Source organism: Cucurbita pepo, chromosome 3 (assembly GCF_057944985.1).
Source record: "Cucurbita pepo subsp. pepo isolate OVF chromosome 3, ASM5794498v1, whole genome shotgun sequence".
Lineage (NCBI taxonomy): Eukaryota > Viridiplantae > Streptophyta > Magnoliopsida > Cucurbitales > Cucurbitaceae > Cucurbita > Cucurbita pepo.
The window spans coordinates 17,722,405-17,732,831 of NC_141800.1; the positions used below are offsets into that span (position 1 = coordinate 17,722,405).

At 43.1% G+C, this 10,427-nt stretch overlaps 2 protein-coding genes and 1 non-coding gene across 3 annotated transcripts; all 3 read left to right on the forward strand.

Annotated features, from left to right (window-relative positions):
- The first annotated feature begins 76 nt into the window (after nt 1-76).
- LOC111790597 (transketolase, chloroplastic) lies at nt 77-3,825 on the forward strand. Its single transcript, XM_023671565.2, has 7 exons — nt 77-646; nt 927-1,017; nt 1,100-1,205; nt 1,282-1,564; nt 1,966-2,114; nt 2,199-2,352; nt 2,562-3,825. The coding sequence occupies exons 1-7, from the start codon at nt 161-163 to the stop codon at nt 3,519-3,521; spliced, it is 2,229 nt and encodes a 742-aa protein (XP_023527333.1). The 5' UTR covers nt 77-160; the 3' UTR covers nt 3,522-3,825.
- Nucleotides 3,826-5,911: 2,086 nt separating this feature from the next.
- On the forward strand, nt 5,912-6,014 carry LOC111791941 (U6 spliceosomal RNA). Its single transcript, XR_002814731.1, has one exon. It is a non-coding gene; the product is annotated as a U6 spliceosomal RNA (small nuclear RNA).
- Nucleotides 6,015-6,235: 221 nt separating this feature from the next.
- Nucleotides 6,236-10,368, forward strand: LOC111790599 (3-phosphoshikimate 1-carboxyvinyltransferase 2). The gene is made up of 8 exons (XM_023671567.2): nt 6,236-6,826; nt 7,859-8,106; nt 8,459-8,612; nt 8,721-8,935; nt 9,015-9,132; nt 9,453-9,663; nt 9,784-9,845; nt 9,935-10,368. Exons 1-8 carry the CDS (start codon nt 6,488-6,490, stop codon nt 10,151-10,153), a joined length of 1,566 nt encoding a protein of 521 aa, XP_023527335.2. The 5' UTR covers nt 6,236-6,487; the 3' UTR covers nt 10,154-10,368.
- Nucleotides 10,369-10,427: the final 59 nt, after the last annotated feature.

Below are 10,427 nucleotides of genomic sequence, written 5' to 3' on the forward strand. Positions count from 1 at the left end.
GCCAACGGCTGAGATTCTCCATTGTTCTAATCCGATGGCCACCTCTCGTCTCTTACCTCCATTTTTGTGTAGTCCAGAGAAGCTCGAAGCTCTATTTCCACACGAAATATAACCGATATTCTCACGGTCCATTTCTTCAATCCTTCACCAATCCACAGCCATGGCTTCCACTTCTTCTCTCACCCTTTCTCAAGCCCTCTTGTCCCGTGAAATCTCTCGCCATGGCTCCAATTCCTCATCCGACAGAGTTCCCCTCTCTATTCCCACATTCTCCGGCCTCAAAGCCACCAAGCCACCGCGCCTTTCCGGCTCCGCCCACCGCCCCAGGACCACCCACTACCGCCGCCAGATCGTTAGAGCTGCCGTCGCCGAGACATTGGGCACCACCGCCGAAACTGCCCTCGTTGAGAAGTCCATCAACACTATCCGATTCTTGGCCATTGATGCGGTTGAGAAAGCTAATTCCGGCCACCCTGGTTTGCCCATGGGCTGTGCGCCGATGGGTCATATTCTTTACGATGAGGTCATGAAGTATAACCCCAAGAACCCTTACTGGTTCAATCGGGACCGTTTCGTTTTGTCCGCTGGACATGGTTGTATGTTGCAGTATGCTCTGCTTCATCTTGCTGGCTACGACAGTGTCAGGGTTGGTTTCCTGAGCATTATTCATTTCTGCAGCTTCATTTGGTTTTGATCTACATTTTCTTAGGCATATCTTATTCGAATTGGCCGAAATTCTAAGTTTCTGGGTGTGATTCTCTGATTTCTCTTGATATTTGGGGCCTCTTGTATTACGCTTCTTACTTTTAGTTTGATGATCATCTAGACTGGTTTTGTAGGAGTGAACAATGATTTATCCTTCTGGAATTTAGCCTAGTTTCCGGCTTTACTAAGCAAATGCTTCGATCTGATGAAATTGATATCAGGAGGAAGACTTGAAGAGCTTCCGTCAATGGGGAAGCCGAACCCCTGGACACCCCGAAAACTTCGAGACTCCCGGTGTTGAGGTCACAACTGGTAAGATTCTTGTCTTGAAACTTAATTGATCCATCGTTCAAGAAAAATTTTGATATGATTCTGTTTTTCTAATGGAGTGCAGGTCCCCTTGGACAGGGAATTGCAAATGCCGTTGGTCTGGCCCTTGCAGAGAAACACTTGGCTGCTCGTTTTAACAAACCCGACAGCGAGATCGTCGACCACTACACGTAAGAGAATTGCCATTTTGCTGATGATTAGCACCTGTTTTGTTTTCGCTTAGAGGTATGTGTATATGTTATACAGATATGTTATACTGGGAGATGGTTGCCAAATGGAGGGAATTGCCAATGAGGCTTGTTCTTTGGCTGGTCATTGGGGATTAGGGAAGCTTATTGCTTTTTATGACGACAACCACATTTCAATCGATGGAGATACTGAGATTGCGTTCACCGAGAGTGTCGACACTCGTTTCGAGGGTCTTGGTTGGCATGTTATCTGGGTGAAGAATGGAAACACTGGCTATGATGAGATTCGTGCTGCGATTCAGGAAGCTAAAGCTGTTAAAGACAAGCCTACAATGATCAAGGTTTGGGATGTCACATGTCTTTGAAATTAAAGTATCTTTTCTGCACTTAGATATAGCAATACAATAGTATTGTATTTTTCGTTTATTATGCTTGAAATTAGATTAAAAAAACTCACTTAAAAGATTGTTTTCAGATGTTTGGAAAGCTAGCATGTATTCTTGTAAGATCCACCTCGGTTGGGGAGGAGAACGAAACACCCTTTATAAGGGTGTGGAAACCTCTCCCTAGTTGACGCGTTTTAAAAACCTTGAGGGAAAGCCTGAAAGGGAATGTCCAAAAAGGACAATATCTGCCAGTGGTGGGCCTAGGCCGTTACAATTCTAATTTCTATTCATTTCAACATAATCTTGGGATCCTTTATGTTAACTTCCGTGTTTTTGATCGAGTTTTCTCTTCTCAGGTGACGACAACCATTGGTTTTGGATCTCCAAACAAAGCTAATTCGTATAGTGTGCATGGTAGTGCACTTGGTGCAAAAGAAGTTGAGGCTACTAGGAGCAACCTTGGATGGCCATATGAACCTTTCCACGTGCCTGAGGACGTTCAGAAGTAAGGATGCTTAGCTCTCTTGTTCTTATTTCTAATTAGTTGACATGGTAAGTGTTACCGAGCAACATTGTCGATTATTTTCAGGCATTGGAGTCGTCACATTCCTCAGGGTGCAGATTTTGAAGCAGAATGGAATGCCAAGTTTGCTGAATACGAGAAGAAGTACGCAGAGGAAGCGGCTGAGTTGAAGTCTATCATCACTGGTGAACTGCCTGCAGGCTGGGAAGATGCCCTTCCGGTGAGTCGTGTCAGATCCGATTGAATTCGGCATACACATATTTGATTACTTTTAATTTCATCGAATTGGGAATGAACAATATGGATGCATCTGAATAAGTTGTGCTCGACATAGGCGTTTTATTCGAATCTAAGATCAACTTGTCCTAGTGCTAAGTTTTCATTCAAAGTGTATATATCTTAAAGGCCTTCCTGAATGAAACTTTGCAGAAATATACACCTGAGAGTCCAGGTGATGCCACTAGAAATCTGTCTCAGCAATGCCTTAATGCCCTTGCAAAGGTTCTACCTGGTTTCCTTGGTGGCAGTGCTGACTTGGCATCGTCGAACATGACGCTTCTGAAAATGTATGGCGATTTCCAAAAGAACACTCCAGAAGAACGCAATGTAAGGTTCGGTGTTAGGGAACACGGGATGGGCGCCATATGCAATGGGATTGCCCTTCACAGCCCCGGGTTTATCCCATACTGTGCCACATTCTTTGTTTTCACTGACTACATGAGAGCTGCTATGAGGATTTCTGCTTTGTCTGAAGCTGGTGTCATCTATGTCATGACTCACGATTCGATCGGGCTCGGAGAAGACGGTCCAACCCATCAGCCAATAGAGCATCTGGCTAGCTTTAGAGCAATGCCCAACATATTGATGTTTAGGCCGGCAGATGGTAATGAGACTGCTGGGGCTTACAAAGTTGCAGTTGTAAACAGGAAGAGGCCTTCTATTATGGCTCTTTCGCGACAAAAGTTGCCTCAACTCCCCGGAACGTCAATCGAAGGGGTCGAGAAGGGTGGATACATTATTTCCGACAACTCTTCAGGCAACAAGCCAGATGTTATCTTGATAGGAACGGGTTCGGAATTGGAGATTGCTGCCCAAGCAGGAGACGAACTCAGAAAGGAAGGAAAAGCTGTTAGAGTCGTTTCCTTCGTCTCTTGGGAGCTTTTTGATGAGCAGTCAGATGCCTACAAGGAAAGTGTCTTGCCAGAAGCTGTATCAGCTAGAGTTAGCATTGAGGCCGGTTCAACATTTGGTTGGGGCAAGATTGTTGGAAGCAAAGGGAAGGCCATTGGTATCGATCGATTCGGAGCGAGTGCACCTGCAGGAAAGATATACAAGGAGTTCGGTATCACAGTAGAGGCTGTCGTAGCAGCTGCACGAGAACTTAGCTAGGATCATTTATATCAGTATCTATGGAAATCGGCGATCCGTGGCACGAATTTCTTTATTGTAATAAAAGAAGCTAAGCGTGAATCCTTCTTGTTCAAAAAGAAAAAAAAAAAAAAAAAAAGTGAAGCTGAATCAGATTGTCTGTTGCTTATGATTCTGTTTACAGAAAATGAGGTCACAAATGATGAACAGAGAGGCATTAGTTTTATTTCGAGTAAAACTGAAGTCTGCAACAGCTCCTGGACCTCTCTTTTCTGTGTCTGCTATGCTCAATCTTAAGAGGTATTTCATCCTTTATTTATTCTCATATCCATTCTCTAAACACCATAGTAGTTCTAAACGCCTTTATGGCTTCATCTTGCTCTTATATTTTCAGTATTTGGTATCATATGCACTGATTTTTGTATGAATATAAATGCAACCGTCCAAGCTCCACCACTAGCAGATATTGTCCTCTTTGGGTTTTTTCCCTTTCGGGCTTCCCCTCAAGGTTTTTGAAACGCGTCTGTTAGGAAGATGTTTCCACACCCTTGTAAAGAATGTTCCGTTCTCCTCCCTAACCCATGTGGGATCTCACAATTCACCTCCTTCAGGACCCAGCATCATTGCTAGCACTCATTCTCCAATCGATATGGGACTCCCAATCCACCCCCCTTCGGGGCCCAACATCCTTGTTGTTGGGCACAGTACCTCGTGTCCACCCCCTTTGGGACTTAGCCTCCTCGTTGACATATCGTTCGGTGTCTGGCTTTGATATCATTTGTAACGACTCAAACCCACCGCTAGCAGATATTGTTCTTTTTGGACTTTTTCTTTCGGGTTTTCCCTCAAGATTTTTAAAACGCGTTTGCTAGGAAAAGGTTTCCACACCCTTATTTCATTCTCTTCTCCAATCGACGTGGGATCTCTTAGTAAAACTCATCCAGCTCGTTGGAGGGAGAGGAATGAAGAGGATTATGGGTTGAGGATGTGATTTTGTGGCCACACAAGAAAACAAATGGCTTGCGTGAGTTGTGTAACGGATTGATTTGGATAATTGGATATGGTTCTTTCATCTTTCAACTGAAAGAATTTGTTGTTATTTGAGGCAGCTTGTCCCAGCCCACCTTTTTTGTCCCAAAACAGCCGTAAACATATGGCTGTGGTTGCTCTCTCATTTGGATATCCAACTACTTATCCATATTCAATGTTGTCAATGTGGTCAGATAGATTGAAATCAACGTTTATGCTTCAAGTTATTCTGTATTTAAGCATATTCATATAAAGCATGTTCTCAGCATATTCTTTGTTATTAATTATTCTATCTACCTATACCAAGTGGGTATTTTACTGTCTAGTTTTTTGTTTCGGTAAAAGAAGAGTATGAATGTGAGAATTTAAACCTCCGATTTCAAGAAAGATGTAACAATCTGAGGCCACTACTAGCTGATATTGTCTGTTTTAGTCTATTATGTATTGTCGTCAACCTCACGGTTTTAAAACGTGTATGTTAAGGAGAGATTTACCATCGTAAGAAATGCTTTGTTCCCTTTACCAGGCGACATGAGATCTCATAATCCATCCCACCTTGAGATTCCAGTGTCCTTGTTGATAGACTGCTCAGCGTTTGACTCTGATATTAATCCAAGTCTACTTGTTTACAGATATTGTTCGCTTTAACTTGTTACGTATTTCCATCTGCCTCACGGTTTAAAATGCATATGCTAGAAAGAGGGTTTCTCACAGAATGTTTCGTTCTCTTCTCCAACTGATATGAGATTTCACAAAAGATGTACATGTCAGTTACCGGTGAGTTATACTCATGTTGACTTTTGTTATACCGTTTAGGTTTGAGAACATGTTTTCCTTTCTCTCCTTCACTACCGTTGGTCACTACCGTTGGTCGAGAAGAGGAAATATAAAAAACAAGTTCATGGATATTATTTTGGAACTTGAATTTTATCTATATAATTCAGTAATTTTTCCATAATAAAATGCTAAAGTATGTCAGTGAAGTATGAATTTATAATTTGAAGTGAATGTTACCATTTAACAGCCTCAGTATTTGTCTGCATGGAATACTTCAATGATTAACCTGAAATATGTAAGAATTTACATAACTAATTGCACACATAATATAATTAATGGTTATATAAAAAAATGCTTACCTTAAAAATATATATTTTAGAAGTTCGTAATTATAATGAAATAATAATTACCAAAGAATTTAATTGAGGTACACTGTTTGCACACTTTCCCATGATTTGCGTTTACGATGTGTCGACTGACCTTTGTCCCATCAGAATACCTATCGGATTGACAGATGAGCTGTCGTTCAGAAACCTTTTGTCCCACATCGATTAGTTTTCAATCAAAATAACGCTTCATATAGCAAAGGGTACAACGGTATGTTCGTCCCTTCGGGGACATCCGATAAAATTGGAACGATACAGAGAAGATTAGCATGGCCCCTGCGCAAGGATGACACGCACAAATCGAGAAATGGTCCAAATTTTTTTTCCCTTTTTACCCCTGAATCCGACTTTATTTTACCAATATACCCCTATGTTTGAACCGCTGTTCTTTTACGATTATATCCCTAATCAGTAGCTTCCACTTATGTTCTGCAAACAACAACTAACAGGACAGAAAGGTAAAATGATCGTGTAAACAATAAACACCACTCCCATTAACAAGTTTGCCAACAATCACCGAGTTGACTCACCTTTCAACCCCAGAAGTGCGCGGTAAACACAAGGGTTGACTCGCCCAACACATTTCTTTAATACTCAGCCGCCTCCTCCGATCTTTGGAGTTTGGTAATTTGTGGTGGCTAAGTTGGTTGGTGGAGTCGATAATCCAAGCGAATACAAAACCCATTTCCACCAACTCTTTCCATACCTACCCGCCCGCCATTGCGTAACTTGGACCGGTTTCAGAGAGATTTATATGTTAGAGAGAGAGTAAGAGAGGCAAGGAGAGAGAGGGAAATGGCCCAAGTGAGCAAAATCTGCAATGGCGTTCGGACCCCTCGATTTCTTCATGAAATTCCCAAATCTCAGAAGCCCAACTCCGTAAATTTGTTCTCTGTGAGGTCACCATTTGTGGGAGCTCTGAATTTCCGGGGTTTGAAATGTGGCGATGAAATAAGGGGAAATTCTGCCGCTGGTAGAGTAAGCGCTGTCGTTCCTCTTAAGGTTTCGGCTTCCGCCGCCACGACGGTGCCGGAGATCGTGTTGCAACCCATTAAAGAGATCTCTGGGACCATTCACTTGCCTGGTTCTAAATCCCTTTCGAATCGGATTCTGCTTCTCGCTGCTCTCTCCGAGGTATGCAAGATCGTGGGGTTTTTTTTTTAGTTTGCATTGAAATTAACGTATTGGATTTTCTGTAATGCTTAGCGATCGATTGAGTTTGTTTAATTGCTGATCAAATTTATAGAATGAAAAATGGTGTTGTCCAATAGTAACTCGTTGGCTTGGAAAATCATTTGTTCTTCTGTTTGTAAACACTTATTCATGTTCTTTCTGCCTCTAATAATGGATGATGCATTTGATTAAGAAATGGTTGTTCTGTCAATCAAATGCATTTCATGGAGGATATAGCCAAGAATTGTTGTTTATGGTTTGGTCCAATGATTCCATTTTTTTAAGTAAGGTTTTTTCAATAGGTAAAGGGGACATTAGCTCTCTCTTATCAAGTAGAACCGGTCATTGTGACCGGTTGTTCTATTAGTTTGTGCTTTTGTTGGAGGGGGAACGAAACATTCCTTATAAGGGGGTGGAAATCTCTCCCTAGTGGGCGTTTTAAAAACCTTGAGGGAAAGCTCGGAAGGGAAAGCCCAAAGAGGACAATATCTACTCGCGCTGGGCTTGGGCTCTTACAAATGGTATCAGAGCCAGACGTCGGGCGGTGTGCCAGCGAGGACACTGGGCTCCCAAGGAGGGTGGATTGTAAGATCCCAGATCTGTTGGAGTGTGGAACGAAGCATTCCTTATAAGGGTGTGGAAACACTCTCCCTAGTGGACGCGTTTTAAAAATCGTGAGGGGAAGCTCGGAAGGGAAAGCTCAAAGAGGACAATATATGTTAGTGGTGGGCTTGGGTTGTTACAAATGGTATCAGAGTCAGACACCGGGCGGTGTGCCAGCGAAGACGCTGGACTCCCAGGGGGGTGGATTGTGAGATCCCACATCTATGGGAGTGGGGAACGAAACATTCCTTATAAGGGTGCGGAAACCTCTCCCTAGTGGACTTGTTTTAAAAACCTTGAGGGGAAGCCCAAAGAAGACAGTATCGGCTAGTGGTGGCTTGGGCTGTTACATCGGGTAGCTTATGTTGTTATCTCTTATTAATTATTCAGGGAACAACAGTGGTAGACAACTTGTTGAGTAGTGATGATATCCACTATATGCTTGGTGCATTGAAAACACTCGGGCTGCACGTTGAAGAGGACGGTGCGAACAAACGAGCCATTGTTGGAGGCTCTGGTGGTCTCTTCCCAGTGGCCAAAGAATCAAGGGATGAAGAAGTTCAACTTTTCCTTGGCAATGCTGGAACAGCAATGCGTCCATTGGCAGCTGCAGTTACTGCCGCTGGTGGAAATTTAAGGTGACATTTACTTGATCAAGTGCTTGAACCGAACACGAGTTGAACACGTACCCTTATGAACGTAAATGAATACTTGTTTGAAGTGAATATTTAGCTTGACACCAATGTACGTGAGATCCCACGTCGGTTGGAGAGGGGAACGAAACATTCCTTATAAGGGTGTGGAAACCTTTCCCTAGTAGACACGTTTTAAAACCATGAGGCTGACGACGATACGTAACAGGCCAAAGCGGACAATATCTACTAGCAGTGGGTTTGAGCCGTTACAATGTAATATAGTATACATAACTTGCATAACATCCACTCGTATTCGATTGCGTAATTACATACTAACGACTTGGAAACGTTACAGATATGTTCTTGATGGAGTACCTCGAATGAGAGAGAGACCGATCGGAGATTTGGTTGATGGTCTCAAGCAGCTCGGTGCCGATGTCGATTGTTTCCTCGGCACTAACTGCCCTCCGGTCCGTGTAGTTGGAAAAGGAGGTCTTCCAGGGGGGAAGGTGAGTATTATAACATATAACTACATCATGCCTCACTAGGCAATGTTCTTGCAGTTCTCAAGTGAATGTAATCTTTAAATTTATAGCTATTCGTCATCTTGTTTTCAGGTAAAACTCTCTGGTTCCATTAGCAGTCAATACTTAACTGCCTTGCTGATGGCAGCTCCTCTGGCTTTAGGAGACGTTGAAGTCGAGATAATTGATAAGCTGATTTCGGTTCCGTATGTCGATATGACTTTGAAACTGATGGAACGATTTGGGGTCACCGTGGAACACAATGATAGCTGGGATCGGTTCTTCGTTCGTGGAGGTCAAAAATACAAGTAAGTTTCTACAAAATATAGGTGTATTAGCTTCCATAATCCTGTTACACTGGTGCTAACGAGCGAAGAAAAACATCAGGTCTCCCGGACATGCTTATGTCGAAGGCGATGCTTCGAGTGCAAGCTACTTCCTCGCTGGTGCGGCTGTCACTGGTGGGACGGTTACCGTTGAAGGTTGTGGCACCAGTAGTTTGCAGGTAACTGCACACTAAAATATTTTGCATTCTCGACCTTTTCCTACCGTAGATATCTCTACCTTCAAGATTCGATGTAATAGCTAAAGCCCACTACTTTGTGAGATCTCACATCGGTTGGAGAGGGGAACGAAGCATTTTTTATAAGGGTGCGGAAACCTCTCCCTACCAGACGCGTTTTAAAAACCTTAAGGGGAAGCCCGAAAGGGAAAGTCGAGGACAATATCTGCTAGCGGTGGGTTTGGGCCGTTGGTATAGCTTGTAAATCCCCATGTGTTCATCATACTCTAAATATGATATTTTTATTATATTCTGCTCATCAGGGAGATGTAAAATTTGCTGAAGTTCTTGAGAAGATGGGAGCTGAAGTAACCTGGACAGAGAACAGTGTCACCATCACTGGACCGCCACGAGACTCTCCGACGAGCAAACATCTGAAAGCAATCGATGTCAACATGAACAAAATGCCCGATGTTGCTATGACACTCGCTGTAGTTGCATTGTATGCCGATGGTCCAACTGCCATTAGAGATGGTACGTTTCTGTGTTTTTCGGGTTTAAACGATCGTAATCGATTCCAACCAGAACCCAATCCGTTTTGATTACTTGAATCTCAAACACCTTGCATTGTGTTTCTCTGTGTCTGTATTTCAGTTGCAAGTTGGAGAGTGAAGGAGACCGAACGGATGATCGCCATTTGCACAGAGCTCCGAAAAGTTAGCCTTCGAATTCCTTCTACCTCGTCTTTCGACCGCTCTTGTGGATGCTGTTCTTTTTGCTCATCGTGTTGTGTGTTATATTTCAGCTTGGAGCGACCGTTGAAGAAGGTCCAGATTACTGTATAATCACCCCGCCAGAGAAACTAAACGTGACGGCCATAGACACATACGACGACCACAGAATGGCCATGGCGTTCTCGCTTGCTGCCTGCAAAGATGTTCCAGTTACCATTAAGGATCCCGGATGCACCCGAAAAACGTTCCCCGACTACTTCGAAGTCCTTCAGCAATTCGTCAAGCACTGAACAACCAAGAAAGATATGAGAGATAGGCAGTAAGGAGGTAAGTAATTTGGTATAACCTGAGAGCTTTTAGTAGTAGAAAGGCTGATTTTGGAACTTCGAGACGCCTTATTCACTTTTGTTTCTAATCGCCCTTCCATGTTTGCTCCCCCTACCTATTGAAAAAACCATAAATTATGAATAAAATTTCCGTCTCGACATCGTTTGAACGTTTTGAATTCATTGAACTCATAACCGGTAGGTAACTCGGTTGTTTGGAAGCTGAGAAAACGAGAGT

Excerpts from the sequence above, each read along its gene's own strand:
- LOC111790597 (XM_023671565.2), top strand. The coding sequence starts at position 161 with ATGGCTTCCACTTCTTCTCTCACCCTTTCTCAAGCCCTCTTGTCCCGT. Across the intron at positions 647-926 it reads CTGGCTACGACAGTGTCAGG|GAGGAAGACTTGAAGAGCTT; the intron begins GTTGGTTTCCTG and ends AATTGATATCAG. Across the intron at positions 2,115-2,198 it reads GTGCCTGAGGACGTTCAGAA|GCATTGGAGTCGTCACATTC; the intron begins GTAAGGATGCTT and ends GATTATTTTCAG.
- LOC111790599 (XM_023671567.2), top strand. The coding sequence starts at position 6,488 with ATGGCCCAAGTGAGCAAAATCTGCAATGGCGTTCGGACCCCTCGATTT. Across the intron at positions 8,936-9,014 it reads CGTGGAGGTCAAAAATACAA|GTCTCCCGGACATGCTTATG; the intron begins GTAAGTTTCTAC and ends GAAAAACATCAG. Across the intron at positions 9,133-9,452 it reads GTGGCACCAGTAGTTTGCAG|GGAGATGTAAAATTTGCTGA; the intron begins GTAACTGCACAC and ends TCTGCTCATCAG.